The sequence below is a fragment of the Lasioglossum baleicum genome, chromosome 16, assembly GCF_051020765.1.
Source record: "Lasioglossum baleicum chromosome 16, iyLasBale1, whole genome shotgun sequence".
In the NCBI taxonomy this organism is placed as follows: Eukaryota; Metazoa; Arthropoda; class Insecta; order Hymenoptera; family Halictidae; genus Lasioglossum; species Lasioglossum baleicum.
This window is the reverse complement of record NC_134944.1, coordinates 10,962,343-10,982,219: the sequence shown is the minus strand read 5'-3', so window position 1 is coordinate 10,982,219 and position 19,877 is coordinate 10,962,343. Positions and strand designations below refer to the sequence as shown.

Genomic DNA, 19,877 nt, shown 5'->3' with positions numbered 1-19,877 from the left:
GAGCTTTGCATAATTCTCCGCCAATATGACTTTCACCAAAATCTGATTTCGATGACATAAATTGTCGTGGCTGTAATGTAATTTAAATTATATATCTATTTTCCATAATTATATTCTCATTTACACAGGAAGTAAGGTGAGTGTTTAATCTGTTTCACTTACTTCTCATCAACGAATTTTTTAATACCTTCAGTTGATGAGGAGTAAGTTAACAAGATAAAATACTTCCCTTTATTAAATTACTTTACCTCTATCGAACGTAATGCAAATTATATCCTGTTTGGACTCGTTTCAATCTAAAAAACGTCACAAAACCATTAGTAGAAGATTCGCAAAGAAATATATAATTAAAACTTTTGATACCATCTAAATTACACAAAGAAACCTTGTTACTTTGCCAAAATTAAAGAAGACGTTCCAGGAGTCACACTTAGCCTTTACTGTATTTTAACGAGTGAGATTCGTCACGAAGATTTTAACAAAACCTAACAAATATGAGTATTATGCCTTAACTTTTTCTTTAATCAATATTTAAGCATTTTCTTTCTCTTGTACGACATTTTTGAGGATAAAGACGTTTCAATCGCTGCGACTATCAAGAAAGATGGTACGGCAAGGGGTTAAGCGAGACACCCAGTATATCGTCTCTGAATTTCTGAAAAGGGTCGACGAAAGTGAACGCGGGACCATTTCGAAAAGTTCTTTTTTTTTCATTGCTCAAGTATTCCCGTCGGTGTGTGCCCGTAGGTTTTACCGTATAGGAAAGATAACGGTACTGAATGCAGAGTAACTCTAGAACGAGGATAAACGTATTCAGTTTCAGAATCCCGTTGCACGACTTACTCCGCGACGTCTGATTTTCATGCTAATCCACGTTCATGGGTGGCCCCTGTACTCCCCATGTCTTTAGGAATCGAGACACGGATTCACGGATCGAGTATGCTAACTTGCCCCCGCCCCTCATCTTCCCCGAAGGCATCTGTATCCATTCCTTTCCTGCGTAATTATATAAATTTCGCAAATTCCTCCGCAATTACCAACACAAATGCACGAAACGATTTCATCTGAACTCCTTACGTACTGCGAAGTCCGCGAACGAATCCTAATCTTCGAATTCCACATTATGTGGCGTTATTATGGCTTATATGTAGACTAGCGGATGCCGTTTTCCAGATTACATACGCTCCCGCTCGCAAGTCTTAGGACACCTCTGGTTTTTAGTGAAATTCTCGTATTTCGTATAGATTATGAACCTGTGTTACATATATGATGTAAATATCCTCGTGTGTATACGGTAATGATTCAAAACGCACGTCAGAAATATGTAGAAACTATTTGGTTCAACTTCAATGTGTTCATTCATTAAAAAATTGTGAAATGGCCACCCAATCACCGGACTTGAACCTCATGGAAAAATTATGGGATAGACTGGTATGAAACTTTTGTCCTGCTGTTGGACAACCCTGCCCTAAGGGGGTAGTCTCCTTTTTCCAGGATTGCGAGGGTGAGGGATTTGCTTTCTCATTTCTCAAAAGATCGGTCTAGGGCGCTATCTCCCTCAAAAATCCAATTTTTTCGTTTACAAGTTGTATGCTTCCGAATAATGTAAATTACGCCTCGTAAACGAAAAAATAGGACTACTGTGGCAGACAGCGCCCTAGATCGATCTTTTATCTAGCGTTTTTCTGAAAATCCCCGTGTTTGTATTATATTATCGAGAAATGAGAAGGCGAATACCGCACCCTTGCAATCCTGGAAACGAGTCCACCGCCCTAATTGGTTTACTCAGTTTCGCCTAGATTCCAACATGAATTCTCACGCGTTACGTCGACACTTCGCCCCAGGAATTGCCTAAATCGTTGCCAATAACAAACGGGCGACTCGTTCAACAAGCAATCGAATTCGATAGTGAGTATGACGGACATGGCGGGAAAGAGCAATTACAAAGGCGAAGGAGAAATAGATAATACGCGTCGAACGTAAACGACTCGATCAAGCATCGTCGCGGTTGGGCCGCGCGAGAGATACATACAGTCCGCATGAAAAAAAAAAGATTCGGCTCCCTCTCGGGAATTCGAGCGGAAGATCTCGTTAGGTAGATTCCGTCCGTTCCCGCCTGCGGAGTTTCACGAATGAAACGAAATGGTGCAAATTTTCACTAGTGTGCCGTGCACATGCTGTAGCGCCGTAGGAGGGTCTCTGGTAAACTGGCCAGCCAAATACCACGCACTGGATACATCGTAGTCTGGCTTGAAAATGACAATACACGGCCCCCTTTTGGTTTAATTAAAGGCGTGCTTCGCCGAAACGCAGCTATTTCTGCGCTCCTCCGCCACCACCACCACCACCCCCAACCTCCCCCTTTCTGTCCCCCCTTCTTTCCCTCCTCATCCTCATCCTCCTCATCCCTCCTTTACCTATCCTTCTGTTCGTTTCACGGCCATAGTACGGCGCACGTCTCTATACGGACACGCGAAACGTACGTTGCTTAATGGAGCGCCGCGTCTGCCACCCTGTAATGGCACGACACTTTGCACTTGCGCTACTGGAACGCTAAATAGCGCTATCACCGAGGGTACAGGGTCCGCTGGCCAAATAGCTGGGTTGGCGGTGTAGCTGGTTAAAGTAAAGGGCCAAACTGTCCTACCGAATATCGAGGTGTAGCTACCTACGCGCCATATGTGCGTGCCTGCGTGTCCAATCCGGATTTTCTGCAACATCGTCCAAGAAAATGGCCCATTGTGTCGGGAGATTCGAGAGTGGTGACAGAAATGGTCAACAAGACATTCGGGAACTTGTGGCACGTAATTCGCTCTTGAATGGCAGACTTCGTTTTACCCTCAGTTTGCCACTTTTCCAATTGCACTATCAGCTAAGGGGGTAGACTCTCGTTCCAGGATTGCAAAGGTGCGCCTTCTCATTTCTCGATAATACAAAGATGGAGTTTTTCAGTAATCAGAAGCGCTGGATACTTATCCAAGTGTATGCGACATCGTCGAAGAAAATGGCCCATTGTGCCGGGAGATTCGAGAGTGACTAATTAAATTACGATTTTAATACCCTGGGTCAGAACAGACTCGGCCACCGTCGTCGAAAGGTTAATCTCTTATCTATATTTTAAATGATAGATGTTTGGAGCTTCCCAGTAGAATATTTATAGTATAGGGTTGTTGTATACCGAATATATCTACAATGATAACCACGTGCTTTGATAACAAGTTTAACTTTTTTGCACTTCCAAAGGTCTTTGACAGAATTCTAAATGAAAAATTTTTTCTTTGTTGCGACCACGACCATAACTTTTTGCGAATAATGGGGAAATTCACAAAGTCGAACAAGACCTATTTGAATAATACAATATATTTCACTCTCTGGACACCTTCTGGGGAAGTACTTTTTAATTTGACTGAATTTGACTGTTGAAATTTCTGTGGTCCTAGATGTAACAATAATTTAAATAATTCAATATGAACAAATATTAAGAAACATATCTACATGTATAAAATCAGCATGTATATATGTATTATTTTTCACCATTCTCCACCTTAATTTGAACACCTAAACTACTTACTTTGAAACAGTAACAAATAAATCTATTTATTCAAACAGATTTAAATCATTCGATAATGCTACTTTCCAAGTCTCCGTTATTTTTAACTCTGTGCAACGCAAGCCATTGTTTGAGATGCAGAGAAAAAGGTAGTAATCACTCGCTGCGAGGTCAAAGCTGCAGAGTAGTGGGTGGTTGAAAATTTCGCAGCGAAATTGCTGCAATTCTTCAGCTCTTATCAAATGGTTTAAATCTGGGACGATGGGTTGAAGACGATATTTAGAAACCTGTGAAATAAAATAGGATATTTATTAGTGTCTATAGAGACTATGTCACACAAAATGATACAATAATTTCTTTTAAATTAATTATTTGTGGTCGCGTCGATCACTTGAATTTTTATTTGCACATATGTATAATAGTAAAATTCTTTTATCTTTCATTTTTATTTCAAAATAGACTTTGTAACAAGCCATCAAAATTTGTTGATACAAATTATGTCAAACAATAACGTAGAATTTTTTGGTAGTACAGACCTGAAGGTCATGTGGGTACAACTTGATCTTTTAAAACAGAAACCTCCATTCTTTTAAGCATTCGTCCCATCATTTTATCCAATTAATTTGTCTTGAATCGTTTATAACTAGTAAACCAATTGTTATTATACAAGTTGTTCATGTTTAAAACCTTGGATTACTTCAATATCATGTCAAACTTGTTTCCTGTACTTTTATAATTTCAAAACAAAAATATACCCTTGGAATAACCTTGAACACTGATTGACCCCAAACAATATTCGATGATCGACATCTAATTAGAGGATAGCATAACACAGTATAGTGGAGGCTAAAAGTATAAAATATTGGGTCGGCAAGAAAGTAATTTAAGTTAACAATTTAAGGTAAAATAAAACCGAATTCTTTTTATTCAAGCAATGAACTTTAATCAATCAAATATTTTCCATTGTGTTCGATGATCTTTTGCCATCTTTCTGGTAGCTTCATAATTCAGATCCAAGTGCGATTTCAGATCATCATCATCAGTGAATGTTTTACCGTTGTGTTCCGCCACACGCATCTTTGATAACACGTAAAAAATTATTGGACCTCGGTTGGGAAGTGATATCACATCCACCATATAGCCCGGACATTGCACTAAAAACAAAGCATAAAAAACTCCTTGAATGGTAAGACATTCGCTAATGATGATGACCTGGAAATCACACATGCATCAGCTTTTTGCCGATAAACAGAAGTTTTATGAATTATGGAGCTACCAGAAAGATTGCAGAAGATCATCGAACAGAATGGAAAATATTTGATTGATTCAAGCTTATTGCTTGAATAAAAAAAATTGGAAAAATTTTTATTTCACAAGGGTTGAAATAATTTCGTGAGTCCGCGTACAATACACATTTGATGTAAATACATGGGCCACTACGTCGACGCGCTAAATGCCGCGACATAGTGACAATGAGTGCTAATTTCCATGGCGAGCTCCTAAAAAGTCGTTCGTGGAGCAGGTCCTTGGGTGACGACGACGATGACGACGACGACAACGACGAAGGAGCGAGACACCTTGAGAATCATAGTCGAATATCTCGGGAGAACAATGCGGTGGCTAGTTCGTTCGTCTCTGTTTCTCTTTCTCTATTAAGTCAGCTCCGTGAAAACGCAGACTAATTTCTCGTCTCGTCCCCCGCGCCATGCCGTGAGCCACGACGTCGGTGAAGGGTCCACGGCGGAGTGGCCCGCAACGGAGGGGTTGGTTGCGAGTCAGAAGGCTGAAGAGGCATCCGTACAAAGAGCAGAGGAGTGTGCAACAATTATAAACACCGTGGCAATTACGGTGGCTTGGGTGCGTGCACTTTCTTCTACCGGGTCTTTCTCAGTCTTTTCCCTTTTTTCCTCGTGAATTGCGCCAGCTGCGGAAGAAAATCGTGCCCTCTTCACCGTTACCGCTGCCAACACCGGACGAACCACCCCAGCTTTCTGCTTTCATTCTACCACCTTTTACTCGGTTGTAATTGAGCAGGAATCATACAACGATGAGAAGGAACTCGGGTACCAACCGAGTGGCTACTTGGACGCGTCACGTGTGGCATCTCGAGATGCTTCTCTCCATTCTGCGTTGCGATTCCCAACGAATCCGATGAAAAGAATGCCGAAAACTCCACCCGCTGTCTGCCCTCTAAGAGAACCGTGTTCGAGTAATACTGTGCTATTAGGTGGTCCGGTTAGATCTCACAGATTTTTTCCAACACACGAATATTTTAGAAGGACTATTGCATTTTATTCGAAATCTTCTCCTTCGTTGCAGAGACAAAAGGACAGGACGTCCTATTTATTTGTTCAATTTTAAGAAACTATTCTCGTTTATTTGGTCCAATGGTAAAAGTAAAATGTTGCTTCGCATGAATTTATCTAGAAAGATGTAAATTTCCAAGACAAATTAATTGGATAAAATGATATGTACAGTAATAAGGAGCATAACTGATTCCACACACTTTAAATCAGAATAACTTTTATATGGATGGACCAAACGACTTCAATTTCTCTGTAACGCTAGTTGAAAAAGTTGAAAAAATGCATTTGGTCGGAATTGTGAAAAACAATACTAAAAATTGATTTTTACAACTTTTTTAGCTGGGTCAATAACGAAAATTCAAAAGATGTGTTTTGTCAACTGGTAAAATTATATACGCCCTGAAAATTTCATTGAAATTGGTTAATTGGTTTACGAATTATAAACGATCAAAAGTGGTAAAACTTGCCACTTTATGGTACACTACAAATTACCACTTTTGATCGTTTATAACTCGTGATCCAATTAACTAATTTCAATGAAATATTCAGAGCGTATATAATTTATACCAGTTGACCAGACGCATCTTTTGAATTTTCGTTATTGGCCCAGCTAAAAAGGTAGTAAAAATCAAGTTTTACTATTGTTTTTCACAATTTCTAAATTAATTCTTCTAGCCTTGCAGAGAAATTGAAGTGATTTGGTCCATCCATATAAAAATTGTTCTGATTTCAAGTGTGTGGAATCAGTTATGCCCCTTACTGTATACATATAGAAATATTAAATCATGTTAATAGAGGGGGAAAGTACAAGTTTGAGCAGACAAGAAATTCATAAAAATACGCTGTCCATTCGTGACGTATAAAATTTATAGAAAACTGTAGGAGTGTCGCATCATACTCGCACAATTCTGCGAAAATGATGAATGAGAAGAGGGTAGTAATGAGGTGAAAAGCCACTTTGATCGTTAATATACATTATTAGAAGACCAGTGGCCCCTTTGTGAGCTTCGTGAGATAACTACGTACATAATAAAAATGCAATCATTTATATCTGACGTAGAAAAGAAACGTCTGAGAAGACTATCGCGTACAATAATCTTCCAACTTCCCAGTTCATTTTTAAGCACACTGGACATGTTTTTCAAAGCTTTAATGCAGAGAATGCATATTCAAATTAATCGGAATTCCTATTTTGAATCTATATTCATTTTCTGATTATTTTAAAAATGAAAGTACATATATAATTTAAATCTAAATAGATAAATAATTAATTTTAAATATTCTTAATGGGTGAAATTGATTAGCAAAAGGGTGAATTTGGAGTGCAAAACAAAAAATGTTTAATTTCAAGATTTTTGCTTAGATCACAAGTGGCAGGACGTTTGAATCAATCCAACAGTTAAAAAGCCACGTGCACGATTCAATCCTTCCGCCTGAATCATACAATAACGGATCGAAAGCAAGTTGATAGTGTATCCAGGGAACTTCCCGGTGAAATAGGATGATGTAATGAGAGTAGGTTAGTGCTTAATCGGGATATCTCGAGCGGCTTCTCGAACAACTTCAATTAACTTCGCGTCAAGACCGATTGCCCATGATTCAAGGGTGAATCCACGTGATATTGATTAAATTTAAAATAGGATACGAAGTGCGGCAAAGTTTTCTCTAATACGGATATCCGAAATGCCGTCTAGGTAATTGATCAGTGTAACATAGACAAGAGCCCGCCTTTCGGTCGATTCGTTGCGGAGATCGTGGTTTAACTTTCGGATAGGAAACCGTGAGTAAATGAAATACCTCCTGGATTTGCCGTGTCCCGTACAATAACTTTTCCTCCTTACGCTTCCAATTCTTGTTTTGATGTGATTAGACAGCGGATTTTATGCATTTATGACAAAAATGCGTGCGTGTAATTTAAAACTGCAAATAAACTAGAAGAATTCAAATATACCGTTCTATTATTTTATAAAATGTTGTTTTATTATTTTTTAAAAGAGAAAATAATTTTCTATTTCACTCCAGGTTGTTGCAATTCAGGTAGAAAATTCTCATTTTGCATGAAGTTATATCTAGTTATAACATAACACTTTTCTGCGTTTGTATACATTGCATTTTAACTTCTTAACAATATTCTTGTATACCTGCTTCATTGTGATGTTTTACATTTCGTTTCCTTTTAAAAGGAGTTCTTAATAGACGTTTTAATGAGGAATCAAAATTGTTATACGGAGTGCCTCACTTGAGTGTGACCCTCAGAATGTCCTCTTTAATTTTGACGAAGTAAAAAATGCAGAATTTTGAAATTGAAGTTTGTTCCGACTTTTAATGTGTAGAATGCTAATTTTTATGGCTTATGGAAATGTTAAAAGGAAGGCTAGAATATAAAATACGATAGAATTTTGTACTTTTGCATTTGTTTTGGATCTACAAAGGCTGTTCTCATTAAAAATAGGATTTTATTCCATTCTACCCCCACCACTGCCGGTCAAATGACCAGTTTTATATTTTCCATTTCGCAATTATTGAAATTATGAACTTGCTTACATAGAAATTGATTCGATCAATTTCTTTATCCAAGCACATATTGTAATAAAAGTTGCACTAAATCTAAATATTTATTTAGATCTATTTAGATCCTCGTCATTTTTACAAGGTAAAACATTTTAATCGCTTGTAGTGCTCGTTAGATTTAATGTTAAAATTTGTCGCCAAATATTGGAATATGCATAAACATCCGCAGTCTAGTAACATATGTATTAAGATTGCGTGTTTGTTCAAGTGGTGGCAATGTGGTACAGCCTAAAAGTAGGTTCCTGACGGCCGCGAATAGTCAGCTGTTTAGGATCCGACTTTATAAGGTCATCGACTAATCGCTCAAACAAAAACGTTGATTAAAGTACCGCGTGTCGAGCAATGAATCAGAGTCTCATGAGCTAGCGACCCGAAAGACTCGGCTTTTACCCGTAGGAGGATTAACTGCTTTAAATCATGAAATCCACCTCTTATGAATAGCTCTCGTCTTTCTTCTCGAATTACGTTGATTATTCACCGATGCTCGGGAATCACATTAGTCAGAAGAAGATATGTATGACCCACATATTTTATAGAAACAGAACTTGCGAAACAATTCTAATTATTCGGATCTGACAATTCATATGATTTCTGGGATCACGTCGTATGTCATTCAAAAACGTGCAATTAAACACTCAAGACTCGTGTTTTTAGCATTTGCTTCCAAGGAATTGTTTAATCAAAAATATTCTCTAAAAGTAACTTTATTTTGTCCAGGAAACAACTAAACTGGATAAATAAAGAGTCATTCTCGCTGTCAACAATAATAATGACGTAAAGCAATATGGTAATATCTGGTGAGACACCCTATATCTTTCATCTATTAATTGTTTCATAAAATCCTCAGTCTATTAATGAAAGATCATGGTACAAACATCATAACATCCAGTTGGAAGTACGCTCAATATTCATACATCCTATACAGACATCTTGCACCTATTTGTTCACAATAAAATAATCCTATAAATATTGTTCAAGGTACAAATTAAGTCATTAATCAATTCATTCAACAATTCTGAAATACGAGCACGAAACTCACGCGATACACCAGAATACAGTATTATCTTCGTAACTGTCGCAAAGGTCTCTACAGTAACTGACAAAGCAAAGTTTATTTTTATAAAACGTTCACCACGTAATCTCGTCTCGGGTTTCTAATTAAAATGACACCAAACACGATATTGCTAGGATCATAATTACTTGTGTAAGGGTGGATTTATAGTGGAGCTGCGAGCATCGATGATAACGGAGCGGTGAAAAGAAACCAACATTTGTGACAACATTTCGACACATACTAATGAAAAAGTGCATATGTATTTTCATTGTTCTTCTTTTTTTTCACCGCACAGCTCACCTCGCTGCTCCATTATAAATCCACACTTACAAGCGAAGTTAATAATTCGCGCACCTCTACCGTAAATGTCAATTGCTTGTTGCACAAGTAATCATGATCGTGACTATATCGTGTTTGGTGTCATTTTAATCAGAAAAACGAGGCGAACGCGATGAAAACGTTCCATTGTCGACGCAACAAAGACAAGAAATTTCGATTTTTGAATTTAAAAGGCTGAGCTGGCACGAGTCCTTTGATCTTTACCGAACGTCCACCTTTCTTTGTCAGTCGCCAGAAAAGATCAATCTGGGCCGCGGTCGCCCTTAAAAGTCCTATTTTTACGTTTACGAGGCGTAATTTGCATTATTCGTCAGCACAAAGCTGTGCATACACAAACTATTTTCGTAAAGCTGTGACAGCTGCATGATGCCGAATAAAGGTCGCTTTCACCACGTATTCGTCTCGGTTTTCTAATTAAAATGACACCAAACACGATATGGCTACGATCATAATTACTCGTGTAACAAGCGAAGTTAAGAATTCGGGCACCTCCACCGTAAATGTTAATTGCTTGTTGCACAAGTAATTATGATCGTGACTATATCGTGTTTGGTGTCATTTTAATCAGAAAAACGAGGGGAACACGATGGAAAACGCTCTATTGTCGACGCAACAAAGATAAGAAATTTCGATTTTTTAATTTAAAAGGCTGAGCTAGCACGAGTCCTTTGATCTTCTTTGTCAGTCGCCGGAAAAGATCAATCTGGACCGCAGTCACCCTCAAAAGTCCTATTTTTACGTTTAATAAATGAAAAACTATTTTCATAAACTATTTTCATAAAGTTGTGACAGCTGCATGCTGCCGAATGAAGATCGCTTTATCAGAATAATGCAAATTACGCCTCGTAAACGTAAAAATAGGACTTTTGAGAGGGAATGCGGCCTAGATTGATCTTTCAACTAGCTTTCGACTACTGGAAAACCCCATCTTTGCATTTATCGAGAAATGAGAAGGCGCATCCCGCAATCCTTGCAATTCAGGAAACGAGTCTACCCCGTTAACTCTAATGCCAATATGCATCTCGCAATCCGGAGGCGTCCGCTGGTATTATCTTCGATTGTAAGTAGGCTCTTGCTCGGACTCTACCTTGTAGCTACCGAAAGGTTTGTTGTTGTGTATGTTGTTAACAGCCATGTGTGCATAGAGGCGGGGATTCCGTGCTCCGAGCACATATCGTCCGTATCGGGATAGGACGAGGGCAAGAACAGGACTAGGCGGCGGATGTAGCCCGCTGTTATAACTGTCGCCGTTTAGAACCCCAGTCAGGAAGTGATCGAGGGCTTTGATGGCCGCCGTTATGTCTTGCGAATTACGATGGGGATTCGACGTCAGAACCTTCTCAGGATAGGGCAATCGGGCATGATCCGAATTGTCCGTTCGGTATTCATCGCGCTCTTCTACAACTTGATACGACGTCCGCCGGGGAGCTTGGGGATGATGTTCGACCTCCGATCGCACTCTCGCTATAGTCACTCCCGATGTATTCAGAATCTTCTTCGACGTCGCCGTCTCGTGGCCACCTTGTATTTCCTTCGGCGATCTTGAAATATAAATGCATCACGTTCGTGTGTTGGATTTCATAATTCATCAATAAAATGAGGGGTTCTCAAAGAAGGAACAGAACGTAATTAATAGAGTGCGGATTTTATGCATTTATAACAAAAATGAGCATGTGCAATTTAATTCAGTGGACATATTAAAAAGATTTGAGGACGTCAGTGTATTAGTTTCAGCTTAATCAAATGATTGAAAGAAGAAAGAATTTGTTATTTGGTTTCTCTGTGGCTTGTAATCGATGCAGACAATTTTTATTCTGCATAAAGATCCGCAGTCTAGTAATTAATAATATAGTTATTTAAATTTAAACTTCATACATTTGAAATCCATCGAGAGAGAGAGAGAGATTGCACGCGGAGATTGAACCAAATAGGAGTTGGTTCATTCTTTAATAATTTTTATAGATTGAAAATAATATATTGACGTTCTTTAACTTTGATGAGTATAAAAGGTATATGAAATATAATAAACACAAGTAAACTCTAAATACATATACAGGTATAGCTAGGTGTTGAGAATTACATCGATGAAAAACGATGTTTCAGTATAATATAAAATACGTTATTGTATATTTCCTGTTTCATAATATAATTCTCAACGTCTAATTATACTTTGTATGTTTAGTTTATTTTTATGTTTATTATGTTTTATATATTTTAAACTCGTAAAAGTTAAAGAATATCAATATATCATTTTCAGCCTATAAAAATGATTAAAGAACGAACAAACTCCCATTTGTTGTTCTCATTGTTCGTAATCTACGTAGACCAATTTTAATTTGCATTAAAATCTGCAGTCAAATTGCAAGTAATGCTCAAAGTGTCCTGCATTCTAATCGATTATAATGAGTTTAAAGTTCAAAGATGAATAATTCCAGAAAATTACGAATTTAAAGTAATACATTTGAAATCCATCGAGATTGCACGCTTCAGCGCCGACGGAAGACATGAAAGAAATGGAGCGAGGTCTGAATAAATTTAGGTAACTTATTTAAGGATCTAAATTGAATTTATAAGAGAACGTGTATCATGCATGTATGTACATATATGATGGTTGAAGGCAATCATTATTTCAAGAAGTATTGCTACGTATTAAAATTTAAAATATTGTGAATGTGTGATGGGAGGAAACTTCCCCCAGGAAAGATGACTAAAAATTGAGCACGCGCCTAAGTCGTTGCAACCTGACTAACAGAGGCGTACGGTGGATAAATCGCGAAGGGGCGCGACAGTCACGTACCAAGCGAAAGGTGTATGCTTATCTCGAAGTTGTCTAGAGTCCTAACAAGTGAAACATTTTTGAAAAGTTGCACGCGAATTGGTATAACAGCCTGTGACAAGGCGTTCTACTCTAAAATGTGTTATTTTAAGCAGTGATGTAATACAAATAAAATAATTATTTACGGAATTACACAATTTTGTCTGATTAAAAGTAAAGAATGTACCATTATTTACCATTCGAGTTATTTGTTACTCGTTCGGGAGTTCCTTTACTTTTATTATTTGTTATTCATCATTTCTTGTTTGAATCTCTTATTTATTATTTGTTATTTATCATTTCTTGTTTGAATTTCTTATTTATCATTTCTTGTTTGAATTTCTTATTTATCATGTCTTGTTTGAATTTCTTATTTATCATATATTGTTTGAATTTCTTATTTATCATGTCTTGTTTGAATTTCTTATTTATCATTTCTTGTTTGAATCACTTATTTATTATTTGCTATTCATAATTTCTTATTATTCTCATTTCCAAGTGATTTTTTAAAAAGAAGACTAGTATTGCAAGTTCAAAGAAGTCAACTGATATAATATAATATAAATTCTAATAATGATTTTATGCGTGTATAACAAAAATATAAATAATGCAATTTGAAACAGTGAAAAGATTAGAAGACTTTAAGAGTATTACTATGATATTATTTTCACTACATTAAAATAATTAGTACGAAATATAAATTTATGTTTAGCTTCTGTGTCTTACAGACTTTTCATTTTGCATAAAAACTATTCCATTTGTATGATGATGTGATGAAGATTGTAATAATTCTGATTTCTTATGTTTATCTATATAGAAAGATATCCTCATAGTTACACTTGGGATATAGAAATCTGTCAAGTTAGGTGAAATACTCTGTATACGGATGATTCTTTAACAGGAGTAACAATTGAGAGAAAGAATAGAACGCTCGACATACTTTTCAATTCAACACTCGAGATGTAAATCCTTACCTGTGCTTGTCCGTGATTAATTTAATCTCCTGGTCTTTGAAAGGTGCTCTAAGGTCGATCGATAATGGTTTCAGGTATGAATGTCCTTGTGTTTGTCTTTCAGCAAATCCTCTACTTGGGCCTGCAGCATCTTCCAGGCCATTGTCCAAAGCTTGATTAACGAAAACAGCATGTTGCGAAAGTTTCGGAAGTACAGTGTTTGTGGTAGGAAGGTAACTGAGGGGTGGAGGCTGCAAACTTGTTCCTGGTTGAAAATTCCGAAGTACTTTCGTCGTTAGTATACCACTGGTCAAGCATCCAAGAGTTATCTGAATTAAACAATTCATATATAAAAAATAAAAAATAGTCTTCATTGAACACATCAAGGGAGCCACCTCCGATTTCAATCATGTTTTAATATGATGTTAAAAACAATGTTATCTTTATTCGTTATTGCATCTTTATATTTAACCCTTTGCACTCGGAGCTATTTTAACTCGAAGATTAAACATTTCTTCCGACCTAGAATAATTCCATTCTGTATGAGTGTTTTCATTTTATGGATATAAAATATTTAGTAATCGATTACATACCGACATGCTCAAGAATGTAAACAATATTTTGAATAATGGTATAGCAATTTTTAGTGGTGACTTTAACTTATACACATTAAAAAATAATATATAACTAGACTGCGGATCTTTATGCATTTATGAAGAAATTGGTTGAGTGAAATATAAAACAGTAAGAGATTAAAAAAAAATTCAAGAATGTTGTAATGTTGCTTTTAATGTAAGCTTTTAATGTAACGGAGTCGTTAAGGGATGAAATAAATTTTTATGTTGTTCCTGCTTCCCACAATCAATGCAAAACATTTTTATTTTGCATAAAGATCCGCAGTCTATATATGACAAATATATATACATAATATGTTCGAAAATAATACATCACCGGAAAAAAGAAAATACTTTTTCTGATGTCGACCAACATCGTGGCAAGTTTTAGGAAGAACTAAGTGGGCAATATAGAATCTACGTTCCCTTTATATGTTCGTGCACTACCCATCTTAAGAGCTTAGTCTTGTCAATGACAGGAAATGTGCACATCGCGTATGTCCCCGTACCTATCTACATATGAAAGATTTCTCTACTTTCTCTTTCCTTTGTACAACCGGAGTACAACCAAATCTTATTCACTCTTTTTTTCAACTCCGACTGTTTAATAAAAAAGAATGTCGAAGGATGACACAATATTTATAAACTGGTCTTTGTACGTTTTTACATGAACACATATCTGGATCTTAGAGACAGAATACATGAGATCACTCTTTTCAAACTTTGGAGAAGAGTAATTCAATAATGTTAACCTCGTAACATTGGAACAATCGAGGATGTGACACGTAAGTTATTAACGCAGATTAGAAATGTAACATTTTATTGTTTAAAAGTGAAATCATGAACTGAATATTATTTAGACTACGGGTTTTATGCAATTATGGCAAAAATGGGAAGGTACAATTTAAAATATAATAAAGATTAAAAGAAATTAGATTCATGAATTTACTATTTTCGTAATATAGATGAAAGAATTTTTTCTGTGGCCCCTTCTTCTTAATATTAAACCATACAAATTTTATTGTGCATAAAGATCCGCAGTCTAATTATTATTACTTTCCGAAGTGAGGAATAAATTGAACGTGATTTGAACTTTATATATCAGAAGTTGAATGGCGACAAAATATTTTTTACTATCAATTTTGCTATCTCATCATGTACTGTAAAATTTCGGTTAAAGAAATATCTATCGTATATTAATTTTATCATCTACTACCGTAAAGAAGTTATTTACTGTAAATATACATATACTATAATTATAAATACTATACTATACCAAGGAAGTACATCATTTTTGGGACAAAAATGCAGTATTGCATTATATACTGTATAATAAAATAATTAAGAAAAATTTCATTTGGAATAGATACAGGGTTGAAAATGTTGAAATACGTACAGTAGACACCAAAAAGTATTCGAACTCTAAACTTATAAATGTTAAACTTAACGCCAATTTTCAAGAGAACGATTCATTTTATACCCATGACTCCTTTGAGAAGTTTGTGCCTCTCGATGAGTAGAACACGATACAGAAAAATAAAGAATATGGCCTTGAACAAGTAGGTCAAGGTGATTTTTGCACAAAACATTTTTAACAGATCTTCGCCGATGCTAGAACCACGCTGTCTTTGCACATAATTGCTTAACACCCTGTACATTGTTGTACTATATTTTTTGACGATTTGATGTTCAAATAATTCTTGGATCCATGTGAGAGACCGACGACGACGGACCAGCCCTCTACCCGACAAGCTCGGATCTGAGTTAACCGGAGTTTGATGTGGTAATACAGGAAATCAATAATTCATGAGATTATGTTTATAATATTGTTACTGTATTTACAATACCAAACACGTGCTAAATGCATACGAAAATTATGTTTACAAATACGGCACTTGGTTCAGGTTCGTTAGCAGGAATTGATGAGAATCGAGTATGTATACTGAATAATTCATTTCTGTTATTAAAATATCTACAGACGTTACTTTGAAAAACAGTATATTTGAATGATAGCAGTCATAGTTTTTATTAATACTTCTTTAATTTTTATTGAAATTTTATCGACGTCTGCATGTAATTTAGCATTTTTATCTATATTTTTAATACATTGTAAATCTTTGTAGATTCGTCGAATTCTCCAGAGCAGAGAGGAAATGAGAGCACCGACGCTCTCGTCTGGCAGTCTCTACTAACCAGTGTAACCAGCCCCTGTTCTATTCAGGGATATTATTTAGTAAGCGGGCGCGACTAGGCGCTGGGATAACGTGGAACTTACAGTGATCTGAAATACCACATCGCTAAAAGTTCTACCACCGACGAGATACGTCAAGTAGAAGAAGAATGATATAGTATAGAATATTACCCATTCTCTGTAATTGCCTTATAATACTATCACCGACGAGATAGTATCGTAGTAGTCGGTGGTTCCGTACTCTTTGTCTAAATAGAACCAGAGAATATACGACATTGTTCACGCCCGGGGTGAACCAGCTTGACTTAATACATATATTTTGTTCTGAAGGAAGGTGAAATGGCAAAATGTTATGGAAGACAATAGGTATAGGAATAGAATTTATTGAAAATCAACATATTTATTACATGTGCAGCTATTAGCTCGATATTATATCCTTTATTCATAAGACACTAAAAGATCTTACAAATAAAGGATAATACCGATTGCCCAGGTCTCACCACGAGGAGGTTGCTGCACGAGAGACCCGAAAGGGAGTCAGAACGAATGCAATATTCCTTCTGGCTCCCTTTCTTACAACGACAGACTTAATACTAAATTACGCAAGTATGTCGAGTAATTATTGCGGGGCAAAAGGTGTGAATCGGAGAAGAAGTCTCCGATCCACGGGGGATCAAAAGCGAATCAGGCAGAAGGCTCTGATTCTTTCAAAGTGAGAAACAAGAGCGAACCAGAGCAGAAGGCTCTGGTTCGAAGGTGACGCGGCGCGTTCAATGCTTGCAGCCCATCTCCGGTCAGAGCCGACACCCGACGTGTCCTCACCAAGAGGAATGGACAGTGAGAAGTGTTCAAACGTAGAACCATCTCTCTGCCAACTACCTGCCACCAGGCAACGCAATGCGTTGAGATGACGTGGGTAGGATGACGAACAGAGAATTTCTCTGCCAACTACCTGCCACCAGGCAACGCAAAGCATTGAGGTGAACCCGGGTAGGATTACGAACAGAGAGAATAGCAATACGAGTGAACAAGTCTCAATGAACCAACCCTCTCAATGTATCGACGCCGAATACCGGCTCCAACCGGTCTGGTACATACAAGCAAGGTCCGACACAGCAGAAGGCTGTGTCGGAATCAAGAAAACGAGTAACGTGAATTTAAGACAATAATTACTCGACATATTTATACGACGATATACAATCTTAATAACTAACGCACGCAAGTCGATGGAATTATACTAAATTACGCACGCATGTCGAGCAATTATCGCGGAGCAAAAGGTGTGAATCGGAGAAGAAGTCTCCGACCCACGGGGGATCAAAAGCGAATCAGGCAGAAGGCTCTGATTCTTTCAAAGTGAGAAACAAGAGCGAACCAGAGCAGAAGGCTCTGGTTCGAAGGTGACGCGGCGCGTACAATGCTTGCAGCCCATCTCCGGTCAGAGCCGATACCCGACGTGTCCTCACCAAGAGGAATGGACAGTGAGAAGTGTTCAAACGTAACACCATCTCTCTGCCAACTACCTGCCACCAGGCAACGCAATGCGTTGAGATGACGTGGGTAGGATGACGAACAGAGAATTTCTCTGCCAACTACCTGCCACCAGGCAACGCAAAGCATTGAGGTGAACCCGGGTAGGATTACGAACAGAGAGAATGGCAATACGAGTGAACAAGTCTCAATGAACCAACCCTCTCAATGTATCGACGCCGAATACCGGCTCCAACCGGTCTGGTACATACAAGCAAGGTCCGACACAGCAGAAGGCTGTGTCGGAATCAAGAAAACGAGTAACGTGAATTTAAGACAATAATTACTCGACATATTTATACGACGATATACAATCTTAATAACTAACGCACGCAAGTCGATGGAATTATACTAAATTACGCACGCAAGTCGATGGAATTATACTAAATTACGCACGCAAGTCGAGCAATTATCGCGGAGCAAAAGGTGTGAATCGGAGAAGAAGTCTCCGACCCACGGGGGATCAAAAGCGAATCAGGCAGAAGGCTCTGATTCTTTCAAAGTGAGAAACAAGAGCGAACCAGAGCAGAAGGCTCTGGTTCGAAGGTGACGCGGCGCGTACAATGCTTGCAGCCCATCTCCGCCCAGAGCCGATACCCGACGTGTCCTCACCAAGAGAGATGGTCACGAGAAGTGTTCAAACGTAATACCATCTCTCTGCCAACTACCTGCCACCAGGCAATGCAATGCATTGAGGTAACGTGGGTAGGATGACGAACAGAGAGAATCTCTGCCAACTACCTGCCACCAGGCAACGCAAAGCATTGAGGTGAACCCGGGTAGGATTACGAACAGAGAGAATGGCAATACGAGTGAACAGGTCTCAATGAACCACCCCTCTCAATGTATCGACGCCGAATACCGGCTCCAACCGGTCTGGTATGTACAAGCAAGGTCCGACACAGCAGAAGGCTGCGTCGGAATCAAGAAAACGAGTAACGTGAATTTAAGACAATAATTACTCGACTTGCTCGGGTGCGGCCTATAGGCGATTCGGGTAACCCCCGGGGACGCGACTCCCCGTACTCACTCACGGCCGCATCCGTGAGTGAGCCCCTGAGGGACCTCCCTCGGCAAATAAAACTAAAACTTCGTGGTATGTCCTCTTCTTGGTTTGCCCTCTTCTTGGGGTGTCCTCTTCTTGGTGTGTCCTCTTCTTGGTGTGTTCCCTCCGAAGTGTGTCCTCTTCTTGGTGTGTTCCCTCCGAAGTGTGTCCTCTTCTTGGTGTGTCCCCTTCTTGGTGTTTGCTAAAACAGACTAATAATAGTTAGACGTATCAATACAAAACCCAGCACACGAGTGCAAGCCTAATACCAGCTCACGAGAGCCAACCTAATACCAGCTCACGAGAGCCAAACTAACCCCGCACACGATTGCGAATGTAACCAGCTCACGAGAGCCAACCTAATACCAGCTCACGAGAGCCAAACAAACCCCGCACACGAGTGCGAATCAAACAAGCTCACGAGAGCCAAACAAACCCCGCACACGAGTGCGAATCTAACCAGCTCACGAGAGCCAAACAAACCACGCACACGAGTGCGAATCAAACAAGCTCACGAGAGCCAAACTAACCCCGCACACGAGTGCGAATCTAACCAGCTCACGAGAGCCAACCTAATACCAGCTCACGAGAGCCAAACAAACCCCGCACACGAGTGCGAATCTAACCAGCTCACGAGAGCCAACCTAATACCAGCTCACGAGAGCCAAACTAACCCCGCACACGATTGCGAATGTAACCAGCTCACGAGAGCCAACCTAATACCAGCTCACGAGAGCCAAACAAACCCCGCACACGAGTGCGAATCAAACAAGCTCACGAGAGCCAAACAAACCCCGCACACGAGTGCGAATCTAACCAGCTCACGAGAGCCAAACAAACCCCGCACACGAGTGCGAATCAAACAAGCTCACGAGAGCCAAACTAACCCCGCACACGAGTGCGAATCTA

The 19,877-nt window shown here is 38.5% G+C and overlaps 1 protein-coding gene across 1 annotated transcript; it reads right to left on the bottom strand.

The window, feature by feature from the left end:
• Positions 1–7,804: 7,804 nt before the first annotated feature.
• LOC143216946 (uncharacterized) lies at positions 7,805–14,614 on the bottom strand. The gene is made up of 3 exons (XM_076440524.1): positions 14,540–14,614; positions 13,610–13,917; positions 7,805–11,361 (listed from the first exon to the last, which is right to left on the bottom strand). Exons 1-3 carry the CDS (start codon positions 14,576–14,578, stop codon positions 10,869–10,871), a joined length of 840 nt encoding a protein of 279 aa, XP_076296639.1. The 5' UTR covers positions 14,579–14,614; the 3' UTR covers positions 7,805–10,868.
• Between the last annotated feature and the right edge of the window lie 5,263 nt (positions 14,615–19,877).

Coding starts and splice junctions, on each gene's coding strand:
- LOC143216946 (XM_076440524.1), bottom strand. CDS start 14,578: ATGTTGGTCGACATCAGAAAAAGTATTTTCTTTTTTCCG. Junction 13,918..14,539: donor AAAGTATTTTCTTTTTTCCG/GTGATGTATTAT, acceptor TGTTTAATTCAG/ATAACTCTTGGATGCTTGAC. Junction 11,362..13,609: donor TTAATCACGGACAAGCACAG/GTAAGGATTTAC, acceptor TTATATTTCAAG/ATCGCCGAAGGAAATACAAG.